The sequence below is a fragment of the Dufourea novaeangliae genome, unplaced genomic scaffold, assembly GCF_001272555.1.
Source record: "Dufourea novaeangliae isolate 0120121106 unplaced genomic scaffold, ASM127255v1 scaffold109, whole genome shotgun sequence".
NCBI classification, from domain to species: domain Eukaryota; kingdom Metazoa; phylum Arthropoda; class Insecta; order Hymenoptera; family Halictidae; genus Dufourea; species Dufourea novaeangliae.
In genome coordinates, this window is record NW_015373997.1 from 2,788,942 (window position 1) to 2,806,708 (window position 17,767).

General features: G+C 38.5%; 1 protein-coding gene across 1 annotated transcript in view; it reads right to left on the minus strand.

Annotated features, from left to right (window-relative positions):
* Positions 1-1,119: 1,119 nt before the first annotated feature.
* LOC107188066 (mannosyl-oligosaccharide alpha-1,2-mannosidase IA) overlaps positions 1,120-17,767 on the minus strand; it is a 148,289-nt gene continuing 131,641 nt past the window's right edge. The window contains exons 2-7 of the mRNA XM_015576307.1: positions 11,766-11,945; positions 8,997-9,210; positions 4,762-4,986; positions 3,627-3,832; positions 2,957-3,151; positions 1,120-2,140 (exon numbers count right to left, since the gene is read on the minus strand). Coding sequence (XP_015431793.1) covers positions 2,018-2,140; positions 2,957-3,151; positions 3,627-3,832; positions 4,762-4,986; positions 8,997-9,210; positions 11,766-11,906 — 1,104 coding nt within the window. The 5' untranslated portion in view covers positions 11,907-11,945 and the 3' untranslated portion in view covers positions 1,120-2,017. The remainder of the gene's footprint in view (positions 2,141-2,956; positions 3,152-3,626; positions 3,833-4,761; positions 4,987-8,996; positions 9,211-11,765; positions 11,946-17,767) is intronic.

Consider the following 17,767-nt stretch of genomic DNA (forward strand, 5'->3'; position numbering starts at 1 on the left):
TTTCAAGTTTCCCCGAAGTTTTACTAGCCGCACAGAAGCACGCAGGATTTGTGGTTCGCTCGAAAACTCAAAGGGGATAGAAAGAAAAGACATAAGGAAGTTCCTGGTTCCGTTCGAATTTCCACGCATTTATGACAAGTGTTTCATGTTTCTGTAAACTTTGCAAGTGCATTCTTCTGGGAATTCTCAGATACTGTTATAGCTCGGTGTAAACTTTTTTCAGGGTAGAGAAAAAACTTCGATCATAACGGATGTCGTATTAAATAAAATAAGAACGCCAATCAAATGTTTTTGTTTACACGATTAGGATTAATCAATTTAATCGTCTAAGTTTAAATTTAATCTTCAACTGAGAAAAAAATTGTTGAAATTTATAATCTCACGTCCACCACACGTCCTTCGTTCTACTTTGTTCAGGCTAGTTCTAATTGACGATCAAATTCTATAGTAACTATTAAAATGAGTTATCAAGTGTTTTCAAAGATATTAAAAACCGTAAATGTAATCGACGAAGTGAAATAGTATTAACGGAAGAAAATATCGTTGAAATGAGTTAAAAACAAGTCAATCACAATAAAAATCTTACGCAAGAATGACGACACCGAAGAACAGAAAGTTACCCTCCTTGTACATTAACATATTTCGAACCACTAAACAAGTCGACTCTAACGAACAATTCCACGACCGTTATCTATTTTTTTCCTTTGCACGCTAAGTATAACAAGGAATCGTCGCTTTGAACGGGCGCGATCGATCCCAAAGAATTTTCCCATTGGCAGTTTTTCGCCACCGAGATCGCCGAGTATTGGCTTTATTTAAAAGTAGAAAATTGTTAGAAAAAATGCCGCGAACAGGTTCTCTCGTTCTCGGTGGAGTGTGAAAAAGTTGTTGGATAATCGACAGTGGCCGATCGATTCCCGTGATTTCTCCATCGATCGATCGTTTTTCGTGAGAACACATGGTTTCTTCTCTGTCGAATCTCTTATACGTTTTCTGTTCACGGTGTTCGTTATAAAATTCGAGTATAATGTAACACGCATTGCGTAAATCTCAACAAACCGATTACCATTTTAGTTGTAAATACACGTAAAAAACCCTTTTTCCTCCGAATCTCGGTGTGCCAACGTTTCAAGCTCGAACGGAAGGAAGAGGAAACAGAGTAACACCGTTCGTAATCCGGCGAGCCGGTAATCACCGGTAAATCTGACTGAACGTTTGTAATTCCATTTGACTGGGTCCAGGTGGGTCGAACCGTATGCTGTCGCAGGCGAAAAAAGAAAATGCATCGAGAAAATGCTTCTGGTGTATCTCTCTACACGAAGTTCTCCCCTCCCCGCCCCCGTATCCTAGCTTTTTTCTTCTCTACTATTATGTATAATCTCACATAGTCACGCGGTCATGTATGTTGTTTTACTCTCGCTATTTACAAACGTACGTGTGCAATGTGTGTATGTGTGTATGTCTGTGTGTTTTGTTTAAATAACGTTCGTTATCATCTACCCCGGCCATTATTCACCACACGATTTACCTAAAATAATTGTTTTAACCGTATCAACCGACGTCGACACGTGGGTTCCTGTTCGACGAGCCGAGACGAAGGTCCTTCCCACATGTCGTCGTTCCGTTCACACCACTCCCACCCCAGCCTTCTTTCATTTCGGTATTTCACTGTTCCTTAATCTCTCTTTGTGAAACGATACGGATATATACTTTTTTTATTCTCGAATGTCCACTTTACCCTGCCGTATATGTGTGCACTGCCGAATTCTTATTTCCCCGTTTTTTTTTTTTTTTTTTTAATAATAATCTTTCCTTTCCTTTGTTCCTCTTCTGGAGTAAGTTTCTATTTTTTGGTTATTCCTGTTTCCGTTCCGAAGCCGGATATACATAGCTTTCGCTTGCGTCCGACGGAGGATTTCCTCGTTGTTGTTGTTGTTGTTATTGTTGTTGATCGTTACGACAGTCTTGTTGCGTCGTGGGCGTGTCGCCTCCTCGAACGGCGAGGCCTCCTCTCGAATTATAAAGTGGGGGATGGCCGGTACAAGGGATTGCCCCTGATGGGAAGCACGTGCGCCTCGGAGTTGAACACCCAGTCGTCCAGGTTTATGAGATCGTCGTCGCTGAACAGCAGGTAGAGGTACTGGAAAATATCGAAAGTAGTCGAGTCAGTCACGGATCTACTGCGTGGCATTAACACGTTGACTGCCACGGTAGAAAAGATTGTACGTAGGCAGACACGCTTTATTTCGTTTTTGATAATAGAGAGACTGTTGGTCTTATTTTAAATTTATACATTGATATTAATTTTATCCACAAATTTTGTAACTGCTCGATTACTATTACAGTGATTCACACATTCGTTCACAGACTTCTGTAATAACAATTAGGTGTTAAAATTGTTATGCAATTTCTATTTAGATATTCTCCTTATCATTACTTTTATTATCCTTTTGCGATCACTTTTTCTTAATTTTGAAATAAAATTCGGATTTCGGTAAATAATTCGGTCAAATAGAAGCGACAGCTTTTCGTTAACAAATTTGTGAGTCACTGTACATTAGTTGCCCGATTACTTATTAAATAATTGTAAATTTGGTTCTAAACATTATCAATCTTATTATGACCTCGAAACACGATTATTTATTTCTGCATATTCTGTGGAGATGAAGGAGAGATCACTGATAAGTGGAGGAATCTTTCATATCCGAGACGTGTGCTCTCCTGCAGTAGTATGAGGCAGTTTTCATCAGACGACATCATATCGTCAATTACTCGAATATAATAGTTTTTTAATTGAAACATTGAAGTTGAACATTATTTAATATTCTTTTCTACATATTTTCACCCAGAAAGTAAATGATTTTGTTAATACGAAATAAAAACATCGAACGTTCGAAGAAGGATTTTAACAATAAATTCCGGCTAAACGTTGACAGTAAGGTCTTTTCAATCTTACCTTCAGTGTTTCCGCGAAGAAGTAGCTCTGTTGAACATCGTCCTGCGGTGGATCAATCATGTAAACATTGTGAAGTCCGGTGAAGCCCCCCGGAACACGGCAGTACTTCTCCAACGCCTGGACCGCTTCCCAGCCCCACTCACGGTATTTCGGATCCTTTGTTAGCCGCCACATCACGAAATACGATTCGAAGGTCTGAAAGGAAAATATTTTACCTCGGAATTTGGCCCGTCTTTATTCGGCGAGCGACATGGAAAAGCGGACGGATTGAATATTTTACTTTTCATTACCCGCCAAGAAAACATCGCGGGAACATTACTTTACAACGCGTTTGATAATGTTTACTGTTTTTTCTTCATCTTTCTTTGGGTATGATTGACAATTAGGAGATTAACTGGGCAGTATTTTAAATTTCGATGTTCACAGAAGCATATTAAGTTTTTTAACGATTTGATGTTATTGTTGTTTTCTGCTCAGATAAGACACTTAAACAACACGTCCTCTATACTCGTGAATATCTTCCGTATATACTTCAATACGAGATAAAAATATACAAAAAATGACTCTGTTCTAATTATAATCGCAATTATAATTATAACTGATCGTCTATTGGCTCGACTCCCGCGGAATTTTTTCAATCTGTGTGTGTGTGTGTGTGGAGGGCACTTACTTCCGGTCGAAGGATATAATATTTCTCGCCATTCTTTAAACTCTTCGCCTCGTTACCCTCGATGAAATGGAAAGCTTCTGGCCCGAGCTTCGTGAAGCTTCGATCGTACGATTCGTGGCATGTGTTGGTCAGACCGGCGGCCACCGTCATGTATCTTTCAGACAATTCGTTTTCCAGAGTTTTGGCGCCCAACGCGAACATGCCACCTGGAACGAAACAGATATTCTTTCGTGGCACGGAAACGGACACCGTAGACGAGCGTGACGGACAGTGATTTATTTCTGATCGATGGATCACCGTAGAATTATCTGGAACCTGGTGGGTATCCTCTTAGAAACGAGAATCACGTAAGAATGACTAGACCGAAATCCTTGAAATAGAATTTAATGGTTCTGGAATTTTAATTATGAGATTTCATTTTTATTTCAATTTGATATTTCAGTTGCAGTATGTATACGTTAATAATTTAGTAATTAATTCAATTATATTAAGCAGTGTGAAATACGATATCGAGTGGATCGCGATACAGATCCCTGAGGGATTCGCGTGCAATTTGTGTACTATTCTGAGTACGGTATTACACAATATTCAAAATATTCATTTAATCTCTACAAATATGAAAAGATAAATATAGGATATGTCTTGTTTATCTGATTTAATAATAAAATGTAATCGTTTCGATATGAATATTTTAGGGATTTGGAATACTGACACTTACGTAAGCTGATGATTTTGGGCAATACTTTGTGCAACAGGTAGTAATGTAGTAAATCAGAGGAATGAAAACACAACGGGAACACAAGTTTATATCTTACGACTGGACTACGGATTTTTATGCAAATATCGAGTTTACAAGAACTGGAATCAAACAGAAAATTGTTTACTGTGTTAAAGCTTCTATCACGTTTGAAATGAAATAAAAATTGCATTAAATGTAACTAAACTGTGTACTACATTGAATTTTAAAGAATCGAACATGCTATAAATGCATAAAATCTACTGTCTACTTATGGCTATTAAACGGTTCTCTAGATTAATCTTCGTTCACATCAAGATATTATCACGTCAATTTGAGAAAACTGATTTCTTCACAGAATGAGCAGCAATTATTTAAAAAAATCGTGTTTACACTCACCGGCGAAACATGCCAGATGACCCATTTTATGATCCAGCCTGTCGTATTTCAGATCGGACACGTACAGCAGCTTCCCGGGCGATGTCTTGATCATGTGCTGATCTATCGCAGCGATCGCCTCGTCGTACATTTGTCGGGCCTCGACGTCCTCCTTGCCGGATTGAATCCACGCTTTTAGCAAGTACTCGTAGAAGCTGTCACCTAGCCCACCCAGCGACATGTGATCTGTATTCCACATAAAATAGATTATTTAATTAATTTTATGGTTGATTTGTAAAAAGCTAATAAAATGCTGTTAACACGTGGATAATGATCCTTCAGGTTCTGTCTATTTAAAAATTTCCTATCTATTCAGACAGAAAACAAAGAAAAATAATGGGACAATCCCAGCTAGACTAGAAGTTAACTTTAAAAAAAAAATGATATTTTACATGTTTCTCGTATCAAATTTTTCACTCTTTCATGCGAAATCTGTCACATATTGGATTCAATGCAAAGTTCACAATTTCTACATATCGAGACTTGTTTTAAGTCCATTCAGTAGTTCGAAGGTAGCGATTTGGAATTCTTGGTTCCAAAGTTACAAGGTTTCTGCACCTTACATTTGCACTCCTCTAAAGTTTCACAAAATGTGACTTAATACACTTTGGGGTCCGCATATTTATCCTCAGTTATGATTCTAATAGCAATTTCTTCGTGCACGGGGCTCTTATTTCTGGTTCAGTGGCGAGTCGTGACCATCAGCGGAACAGGAAAACGAAAGTACTCGAGGTTTCCCACAACTGAGGGGGAAGGCAGAGTCGCGGGTAGCAAAACTGCTCGAGCTCTCTCCTCTTTGTCTCGGTGGGCTCTCAGACGAGTTGTCGGAGTAGCCCTCTTCTTGGCATAAAAACCTTCGCCGGCACATCCACGGGAAACCGTACGGACGATCCTCTCTCTTTTCCACTTCTGAAGACCTGTGGAGCTTCACCAGCCGCGCTCGACCATTTCGCTGCTCGCTGTCATTAACGAAGCAACTTTCAATCGTTGGCAGCCGCGCTCTTGTCCCCCACCGAGATCCACGAAGACGGATGACTTTTTCTCTGTCCTTTCTACGGTTCTACGTTATTAACCACGAGTCCCATTTACCGCGAGAAGCACCAGTCCGACCAATTTAATTGGAATTAAGTGATGCTGGAAAGATCGCAGATTTTTTATGGTTGCAGTTTATACGACCGAAGGGATCGAATTGGTGAATGAAATTGTAGGATTTTTAACGGGCACTTGAACGAGCTTTGATTTTACTGTATGAAATGTTGTCTGATAGTATATTTGAGAAATTATAATTTTAGTGGAGTTTATTGAAGCCTGCATTTTAGTTTTGATCTTTGACGTGAAACATGATTCTATCGCTGATTCGCAAATCAGTCTGGAAACCTGTGAAGTTTAATCAGTATTTGCAATCTGGTAATTTGTAATTAAACAAATAAATATCAGGTATGTTTCAGAGTACGTTATAATAACAATTGAAACTCGTACCTTGATTACAACCCCCAGACAACGATTTTTCTTAGTATAATATGTTTAATGCAAGAAATAGTCATGTATCGTAATATTGATGTAAACTTAAATTCCGTTATTGGTTAATTAATTATACGTACTAATATGTATTTATTAATTAAAGAATAAAACAAAGGTAAATTGTATCATTTTAATTGCTTCAGAAAGATAGTGTAACATCCTCTGGTCATTATATGTGCTATACAACTTCGAGGGATGGTTTCACCCTTGAAAGTAGCATCTCAGACGATAAAAAAAAATACGTATCCCTTATTTTTCACTGCTTAACAGACATACGAAGTTTCATCAAAATCGGATGGGCACACTTCCGTGCCTTCCCTTGTAAGTGGATCGATTTAAATGGAACACCTTGTACACATTTCGACCAACGAAACAAGATTACGGTTCACCCTAGCTGCGTTTTCACCTGCACTGGTCATTCACTTACAAACTTCTCGTACTTTCCCTCAGAACCGAACCACGACGACTGGAAGCCTCCCCTTATTTCAGTGCTGAGTACCATAGGAGCCCCTAATGCTCCTGCTATCCCATCGCAATCGTTCTTTCGCGCCATTTTGTAGAGACAAAGAAGCACAGATTTTTGTCTTTCTTACTCCCTGGTATTGACCAATGGTGGTAGGGACTACGATTAGCATCATCAAGTCAATCTTGCCCAACGCAACTTAATTTGCTTCCCAAAATTCGAACTTCGCTGGACACCGTTCGTCCAGGAATCACTCGCAGCGGAGATCGACAATGTTCGGCCTTGTCAAAAGTCGAGGAAGTCCCCGCGATACTTGGACTCCGTCCGATGGGGGCTATAAATTTTCATGGCGAGTCTACAGCGCGCGACTCGACGACCGTCCCCAGTCGAGAAAGAAAAGAAAACGGCAGGCGACAGCCGGCGGAGGATGGACGCTCGAGTCCCAGAAGATGATAAATACTCGCGGGGGTCGTCATACAGGGAAAACGTGGGGAGGGACGACGCCGAGGAACGAAGAAGAGGAGGATTTAGCACCCGAGGGGATGCGCGGCATGATAAATGCGTTATTCGGGATCGCGCGAAGAGATCTCAGCTACAACGTGTCCCCTTGGAAGGCGACCGTGGCACAGAAGGAAGGGGAGGAGGACCGTGAAACGGGAGCACCCCTTCCATTCTGCCGTTCCCGCCGCCGAACCACCACGCGTCGAAACTATTTCAGCGACATAATTGATGGCCGTCAGATTAAAAATCTATTTCGCCTTGAAATTCGCCGGGCTCAGGATGATTTATTAAATGAAATTACAGTACCGATGCACGGGGCGCGTTTACGTCCAACTTCGGTTGTCCCTCTCCGTTGTTCGTTTCGTCGTTTTTTTCGTTCTCATTCCTGCCGCGTCAATGTTTCTCGGTTGTAATGAGGAGCGTTTTCCATTTTATCGTTTCGTTTTCTTTGGGTTATTGCTCGCGGCTCGAATGAATCTGATCGGAAGTGACTGGGATTGGTTGATCTTCTCTCGTTTTGAGGTTAGGTACAGTTATTATTACCGGGATTTCGGATGAAAGTTGTTCAGTGAACACGTTTGACGTTTTTATAAGGATGTATTGGTGAGCAGAGGATAATTAATTTCCGAGGGTTTCTTTTTGCCGGTGTAATTTGATTACGGTAATTGAAATCGGCGCGACAGGCTTCGAGGAATGGACGCTTGCATGGCAGTTCAGGGAATTTATTGTGGTCATTATGTTCGTGGTTCTTTTGGACGAAAAGTGAAGGGATCGGAGACGGAAGGAACCGTAAGCGATACGGTCCTATTTAAAGGAGTTTAAGACGGTTTGAGAATTCTTGAAAATTGAACTTTGGGCGAAAAACAATTTCGACTGTTGGTTCCAGGCACTATACATAGATGCATCTCTGGATTTCAGAACCAGAGTGTATAAAGTCCATTTTTTTAAAGAAATGACATTCTACACGTTCTTTGTATTAAATTTTTCATTCTTTCTGATGGTAAAAATTAGTTCATTTTACGTCGTATAGTTTTCAATATAATAGTGTAATAATGATATAAAGTCCATATCTTGTTCTGAGTCAAAGAATGTAAAGACCACCACATAGGGGACTTAATGTAACATTCTCCATTTCTAGATATCGAGACTTGTCTTAAGTCCATTCAATAATTCGAAGGTAGCAATTGTTCTCGTTGAATTCCTACCAAACGGGTTCAAATATACAAGATTTTTGTACCTTTGATTTGTTTTCCATGAAAGTTTGATAACTGTGATTTAACACTAGAACTACCAAACCCGTCAAAATGACGGATTACAGTTTTACCATTTTACCATTATTAAAATTATAATGGTGCTTTTGACGGAATTTATGTTGGCTATTAATTTACTCCAGATGTTATTTTATAGTATATTATGCTAGATTGTCTTATATATTCTATATATTATTGTATTATACAATTTAATTTAGTATACATTCAATGCTGGTAGTTCTAGTGTTAATACACTCTGGGTCTGCAGTTCAGATATACTATACAAAACTCTCACATTCATTTACAAGCATTTGTAAAGAACTATTAACAAATTTGCATTAGATATATCCTCTTTCGTCAAAACATCGTGGCATACGGAACGAGTAGTATTTAACCATCGTCATAGAGGGATCAAAAGAACGAGTTATACGATAAAAATATGAGGTACGAATCACACTTACGTTGTCCCCATTTTCCAGTCCTCGGGTGAATGTAATTCGGATAAAGTCCCTTCGGTTTCTCCAGATTCTTCAGCACTTTTCTAACGTTCTCGACTCTGCTCTTGAAAACGGTATTACCGGTGATGTCGCTGAGGTACGTGAATTCCAGATGCATCGTGCCGATTTCGGACAAAATGCTGCACCCGCTGCTGGCCCAGCCGTAATTCTTGCTAGCCTGTGAATTCAAACGAAAATTCCGTTCTCGATCAGCTAAAAGCGGAAATGACACCATGACGGAACAGGAGTTCCAAAAACAAGGATCGAATCGAACCGGGCCAATTAAACGAAATAACAGAGACAGCTGATTTCCCGTTTCTATTATACTTACAGACGATTCTCGAGAAACGAAGGGAATTCGCTCACTCGCCCAGTTTACAGTACAAATATTAAACCGCCGTCGTGGTATTACAGGACACGGAATGTGATAATAATGATAAAATTCCACATGTAGGCGGAATTTAATTGAATTTTCTAGGGATTCGAAATCGAAATCTTTGGAGGTTTAATAAAGATCCGAATGATTTGATTAAATATGCTGCGAATGCTTGTGTAAATGTGGATTTTTTATGGGGTATAGAGAAACTGGAGTCAAATAGAAATTTATTTATATTGTTTATTGTTCTAACTAGATTCCGAGTGAAATAAACATCCCTTTTAACGCTTTGACTGCCACAGTGAAAAATGTCGTATGTGGCCAGACGCACTTTATTTCGTTCTTTTAAGGTTTAAATAGTCGAAAATATATGCATTTAGTTAATAGAGGTTTTTAAATTACACTACGATATTAACTTTACCCACAAATTTTGTAACAGTATTTAAATAATGCAGCCTCTTTGCAATGTCTGTGTCAGCCATACTTGGGTGACGTGGCAATCAAAGTGTTAAACTTTATCAGACTCTTAATCATACTGAATCCTAAACAATCGTGTATATTATAAATTTATAAAATCCGCGGGCTAATTACGATGAATGTAGGAAGGTTCATCAAACTTGATTTTAAGAGTTTTATATCATTCCAGAAACCAATTTTAAGGTCTTCTTTTTTTTTAATCGCGTTTTGTCAACCTCATTACAGTTAGAGGGTTACTTAATCAATTAAGTCAATATTCTACAATATTTCTCAAATTTTCAATAACACCAACAAAAAATGCTTCCTTTGGATAGTACCAATAAGAAACCTTCGTTTAAAAGTTAAGAATTCGGATCAATAGACAAACGAGTGCTAAAACAAATAATTATGTGATATTGAATGGAATATAAGAGATGATAATAAGAGGTTGAGATAAATTTAGATAAAAAGTTAGTATACATATAGATAGGTAAATAAGAATGCACCGAGGAAGAGGAAACGATCGAACGAGGGAAGACGAGCGGAAGAAGAGAAATATAAAAAAGGATCTAGAGTCACCGGGCACCGTCTTTCCTGGCCTCATTATTCGTCCAATTAAGAATTTTGCATATTAATCGCGGACCAGCGCTTTGGCGAACGTGACTTGACGGAATCGTTTCAATTAAAACGGCGAATACAACGTCGTTCCCCGCGTTTCTAATGTGTGCACAAAAACCGATGGAGTTACCTCCTTCTCTGTGGATCTTTCAAGCTCTTTTTTCACCGCTGCGGGCATATACACTGCCAATGATAGCGAGAGAGAGAGAGAGAGAGAGAAAAAGAAAAAGAGAATGAATTTCACCGTGATATAAAAACCAGCGCTTGTTCGTTTCCGTTCTCGAAACTCGAATTTTTCGTGTTTCCTTTGGGAGGACGTATCTCCTGGAATATTTAAACTTTTCTATAGAAACTATTCTTTCGACGGTTATCTACGATTACAAATGTATTCTTTGTAATTTTTAATATTTGAATGAGGTTATGGAGACACGTTAAAGGTGTAGTGTTAACGGATGAAGAAGTTCCTGGGGATCTGAGATTGTTTCGAATTTCGTAAATATGAAATGAAGAATTTAATATGAAGATACTCAGAGGGTATAAAAATTTAATGAAATAATTGATTAACGATGAGAAAGGTTTCTTTTCGTTTTTGTTCTTGTTTTGCGATATTTTGGACGCTATATAATCCTTGTTGTTATATGCAATTTAACGTGTAATATAAAGCAAATCTAAATTAATAACAAACAGATACTGTATATTTCTGGGGTCAGATGTATAATTTAAAAGTTTTTTCAACTGTGAACAATTACAATGTTTTTGAAAATACCATTTTCTTATTAGTGCTTGTAAAAAGCGGTTGTTAATTAAAGTTCAGTCAGTAAATAAATTTCTTAAATATCTCAATTTCTACGAAGAATTAATATATTACATTTTGCCATCTGACTATAGACCACTAAAGATTACAATAATTCCAAATTTCAAGAAAATCCGAAATGTTACTCCATTTAAAACATCGAATAATAAATATCAATTCTTCAAATTGATCATAAGTGTCTGAAGAAATTCATGGTCACAGTAACAAAAAGTCCAAAGTGTTCGATTTCATGTGGAATGACCCAAAAAGTAAGATTTCTACCTCATTCGTTAAGGATGAAGAGCTATATCCTCGATATAATATTAAACTCTCCTTAACGTTGTGAATACTGAGTTTTCTCCACGAATGTTCAAGGACCGTTGATCTTGCGGCGCAATCACATCAGAAATAATTAACATTAAAACACACGCCCCCCAGCCCGGTGTTGGCCCCGCGGCCGACCGGCGGAACCACGAAATCCCAGACTTACCCCGGTATGGAGATTGATGAGGGAATGAGGAATTCCGGTTTCCGTCTGGAAAGCAGGCAACATCCGTTCGCCAAGCTGAGCCGCCTTATCCCGGAACATCACGTCCCCGGTGAGAGCGTAACAGGCCAACAGACTTCCCATGAACCGAATGTTCGTCTCGAAAAGAGATATCTCGGAGTTCTGGAAAAAGAAAAATGAAAATTGTTCCGTTAGCACGTTTTACATCTTCGACACAGGGGGCCGATTCGACTGGTCGAGTTCCAGTGATAATAATGATAATAATAATATTTACTTATAAACATATAATATTATTGCATCGGAATAATAATATATGTTAGAAATATTAGTTGGAAGCCTTGATTTTTACTGTCAAGGAATTGTTAATGGTATCTAATGATATTTGTTTCAGCTGTACATGGCCATTAGTTAATGAGATATTTAATGATAAAGTTGTAGCCTATACAGCATGCAAAAATAAACGGAAAATATAGTAAACTTCTCGAATGATGCTTCGTTTTCGAGACGATCGAATCTGAAAATTTACTGGATTCAGTAGAATTTGATTACCGCGTCTGTTCATTACATTCCGTATCTACTTATTGTCAACATAAATACATACGTGTCAGATGAATTTCGAAAATTGAATATCTTGAAATCGAAGCATCGTACGAGAAAATTTTATTCTATATTTTCGACTTATTTAATACAATTATATTGTTTTATACGATGGGGAGCTTCGAGTGTCTGCGTTATCAGGGTCGTACTTGGAGGAATCGTACTCTTAACCGATGATTAATGATTTTTTACATTTGTGTGGTCTATGAAACATTCGATTGTCCATTGTGTCGTTCTATCCCAACGACTAGCTAGGTTTCAGTCACTTATAAATATCACTCACACGGTTTTAATGCGAGTGGTTGCTTGAAAATATTATATATCCTTTTACAATAACATTTTTCAGTTTCACAGAGTTTACACGTGTAATAAAATATTACTGGGGAGCATTAATAAAGCAAGGGGAAACAGAGTTGCACTGTACACCTGAGTCCTGGTGGCAGGGACCGGTTCCCAAGCGCGATGTTGCATGGATTTGTGAAGCAAGTTACTGTGATTGTCCTTTTGTGCGTCGTGCATTTTTGCTTTGTTTGTCGTACTGGTTCCCGTTGCACACGATTTCACGTTTCCCTGGGAAATTCTTTTTTTTTCCATTGAAAAAAGGACAAAGAGAATCGAACAAACAGTTTATTCGTTCAGTTTTTTACTTCAGTGTCTCGTTCTGTTATTAAAAAATTTACATTACACAATAAATATAAAAGGTCAGGTTAAAAAAGAAACATATTCAGAATTTTAGAATTTTGCACCCTGTATTAACATCAAATCACTCTAAGCAGAAATAAATGTTATTCTAGATATGTATTTTTAGTCACTATACAATCAACGAAACACTATATTATAATTGCTGACGAAGGATTGTACACGTCTGTCTACACTACTGTATTGTCAGCACGAATACACGCGTTTCGGATTAATCTTCAAACTCGATTTCCCCGAAAACGGAGCTCCATATGAAACAATTGTGTTTGCAAAAAATTCATATACGTCATGTAATAAACACAAAAATACAACAAAATATTTCTTCGGTAATTTTTACAACCATTAGCTTTCATTACATTCATGTTTATTCCTTTGGGAGCCATGTGGTTCGCAATTATAATACTTTCGCGTATTCTCTACATTTTAGCACTGTTTTCCGCATGAGCTTGGTTAATCTCCATACGAAAAGATGCATTGTCTCGCAGTTAATAGGAAAAAGCACTTTAAATATGCGTGTGTCAAGAGGGACAGTTGCAAAAACGAGACGTCCAGGTCTGACTACACCATTCCCCTCTTTGGTAATCCTTAAAAATCCTCTTGAAGTAAATACTCTGGCACGAATTGAGATGCGTCCGTCGTGGTGCGCATTTCCCGCAGACTGCTTCGCGAACGTGCTTAGCGTAACACCGAGGCGGTGAAAAAAACGTGCTTTTTTTCATCACGTACGTGGAGCGCTGGTTTCTTCATTACGTCCACGGTGAAAATGGCGATGAAAACTTTCTTTCACGTGGATCGATTATTCGTAGTCTTTGTGACAGTTTAACCCTTCTCCTCCCTTATGTCAATTTGACACAGGTTTCTTTGAAGAAATAATGTTACAGACTCCTTTCGATTAGCGTCTGTTTTATTCTACACGATTATTGTCCAGGCGTTACTTTTGAAAAAAACAAATTTACGAGGGTCTGAAGCATTTCTTCCTATAAGATTATTGTCCCGGTGCGGGCCCGATTTTGGGACGATAATCGAGAAAAGTCTGTATTCTGACATGTGTAAATTTAACTGAGACTCAGCGGACTTCCGTTTTAAAGAATTTTCCAATTTAGCTATTTGTCTCAATGCCATTCATTACCAGATCGAACCACAGTACGAACCTGAATCATGCAAACGGAAATGAATTTTTCAGCCATATTCGCTTAAATACAAATTAACAATTTTTTAAAATAATCTACTATATGCCCCCTTTAATAATGTAATCTCTTTTAATAAAAAAAAGTTACATCTATTCATCGAGTTGTTTTTCCTGAATCCATTCTTGAATGAAAACTCCTTCTTTTCACAGTGACAAAGGTATGTACCCCCTTTAATGACAACTGTTGGTTTGAAAGTTCCCAAAACCCCAGACAATCTAAACTGTCGAGTTTATGAAGTAGAAAACATTTACGACGTATTCAAGTAAATCGTAAAGCAGTTGCACGTTGGTTTATCAGCGATTGTCACGACGCCAGGCGCAAGACAATGCGGCTTGATTGCGTTAGGGAACTTTACCCGCCTGCTTGTTGTGGCTGTGTGTCTTTATACGTGTGTGTGTGTATGTGTGTGCGTACATATTCGCGTCACGGCGCATCGTTTCACTGGTAAAGGACGTCGGCATAACGCGGAGAAATGCAACTCCGTTCATGAATAACGTTCCTTCGCGGGACGCGATAAACTTCCGAAATTTAAAGTTCGCGGGGGTAGCTTCTACATCCCGAGTTTGTGCGCCGTGAGGGCAGACGTCTAGGGAGACTGGCGGGAATTCGGTAATTAAGTTTCCGTCGTGTTTAATGAGCTAAGATTATTATTAGTTTATGAAGTTGTTCGAAACGACAAAGTGTCGGTTCGCAACTCGACCGTGTTTGTACTCTCTTCGTTCTGGGCTCGCGCTTAATAGTCGGTGTTCGCGATTCCGGAAGTTGTTACCCGCTCGTCACTAGTCCGAACTCGAAAGTATCGTGGCCATGAATTTCGTTTATTAAATTCAATGAACAGAATTTTAATATGAATCAATCGACTGAAATGGAATAAATTGTATCATTTTTGGGGCTAATGTTCTGTCAGTGTTGAAGTGGTAGTAAGACTTTTCTTACAATGTACAGTAAATCCTCGATGAGTGTTGGAAGGATCGTGGGCATTGACGATTCAATATTTCATAAACTAGTAGGCCAAACGCGGCTGAAACAAATATCATTGGCTTTCGAATTCTAAGCTCTATCACTGTGCTGACCTCTTCGTGCCAGTGTCGAGGAATCTTCGAACACTCATCGAGGATTTACTGTATCTCAAGTGCAAGAAAGAAGAAATAGTAAATATGATAATTAAACGCCAAAACCTATGGTGTGTTAAGCTCTTCGACATACTTATTCTTTTTTAAGAAAACATTTATGAAGTAATGATTGAAAGAATTTTCATATTCAGTGTTGCTTTTAAAGGTACCCTGTATAGAGCTGCAGCCTGTTAAATATAATATACTCTGCGATATTGAGCAATCTACTACGAAATATGTGAATTTAGAATAATTAATAATCTTTTTTCATTGGAAAAAGTTAGCGAGTTTCAGAGTATTCGGTGGTTAAGTGTCTCTTCAATTTCTTGCAGCTATATGGTGGGAGCAAACCACGCCGCGACGTGTCTTTGCATGAAGCAGCTCTTAAGACTTCTCCTACAGGCTACAATCAACGACGCATAGGTGCTAATTAGCAAGAACCTGAGGGTACCATTGGCAACAGATGAAGGGATAATGATACGTCGTACTTACAGCAGGTCGATCCTCTGTGATCTTCGTTTTTCGACGAGCAAACTGCTACTAATTGACATTTATGACATCACGCTACGATGAAAGCTTCGAAACGCTGTTTGTCAAGGCGAGCGTACACTGAATCGACGCCCAAAACTCATATTCATTGTTGAGTGTTTATATTCATAGACTCGTCTATTTGTATATCAATTTTAGAAGTAAATTTTAACCAATAATTTTCAATTCAGACGATTAACAAAGACCCTTACTTTTGTCAAATAATATTTAGTAACAGTGCAATTTATACAATTTTTTTGTATACCGATTGAGGGAATTTTTCATCTTTACAGTTGTTGTTAAGAGCCTTATCTTCATGTATTCGTATAGAAAATCTTAGCATCAATTTGTATATTATATGAATATTAGAAGTCAACAATATTTATCAAAATTTCCATTTATGTTATTAAATACATGTTCAACCCCTTAAGTGGGGAGAGCGGATCTATCCGCTTTGACATATACTTTCCTGAACAATTTCACGTCACAAAAATGGCCGTCGTGGTAGTTTTAATAACACTACAAGAAAGAAAAAAATACTCATCTTGTTTATAATTAAGTTTAAAAATTGGAATTTTGGCCAGCTCTTTGAGTCAAATACTCCACAGTGGCGGCGTTCGAAAATTCTTTCCCGCTTAAGGGGTTAAAAGTATACAAAATAAGAAACAAGTATGCATCATTAATATTACGAATAGATCAATAAATCTTAACAAAACAAGCGTGAAACTTGATGGGTCCAGAATTTTAATCATTACATAGTTACTTCAGACTCTCTCTCTCTCTGCTCATGTCTCGGAGGCATTGAAGTCTTCGCAAAACCTATCCTCAAAACGTATCGATTTCAGCGTTACATTCATCCCTTCGAAACAAATGGCATAGTTTCATCGCTTCGATGATTCCGTGGACGTCTAAGAAAAAGAAAACTTTTAACAAGCGTGTCACGTTCCATCGTTTTTTTTTTTCTTTTTCGAAATGGGAAATGTTAACGAGAGATCGAACGTATGAGAATCACTGAGCTTCTCGTCGTATCGGTACACGTACTCCGAGGCGTCAGATGTGGCGTGGATGGAACGAAATGTGCGTACGGCGGTCATAAATAGCTCGCCGCAATTTGCTGCATCTCGCGCAGCCCGTAACGCCCGACAGGAAAATTGCAAAATACGACCGGCTCCACCTGTCGTAATCGCGGCAGTTTATCCTAATACGCGAGATACTGTAGACAGAGAGGTGTGGTATCAAGGGGAAATATGTAATCGCCTTCGTAACCGGTATGCCGTCGCCCCGACAATGATTCTGGTGATCGGAACATTCAATTCCGCGCGATGCCGCGTGATTTTCAACGGAAATCGATGCGACCCTAACGATACTCTTGTTACATTATCTCTATGCACATGTGTGTCGAAGTACAAAGGAATTTATTATCCGGATAAAAATGAAATCGAGTTGCATGTCCCGTATGAACACGAGAATGTTAATTAGAAAATACTGTTCAATTTGTTGGTGTTTTTATGTACCTTTTACTGAACAATATGTAATAATTTGGGGGTCCAGTGCAAGATGGAATGTTGAAAAATTAGATTTTTATTCATTCTGGCACCTCTTGGTGTCTAGTTATTATATCCTAATTTATAACTATGTGGCAGAATCCTCCCTGTATTATGATTGTATATATACACAGGTCATAGACAAAAAAGAGTTTATAACTCCTAGGTAGACAGTACTCGCCAAATGGTGAAAAGAAGTTCGGATAAACACGGGTCAATTAATGAATATTTTCTAAGTTATGAACAATTTTTCGTTTCCGTTAAAGTGAGCGACTTTCTTGTTTCGGGAGCTATCGTGCTATATGGAAACAACG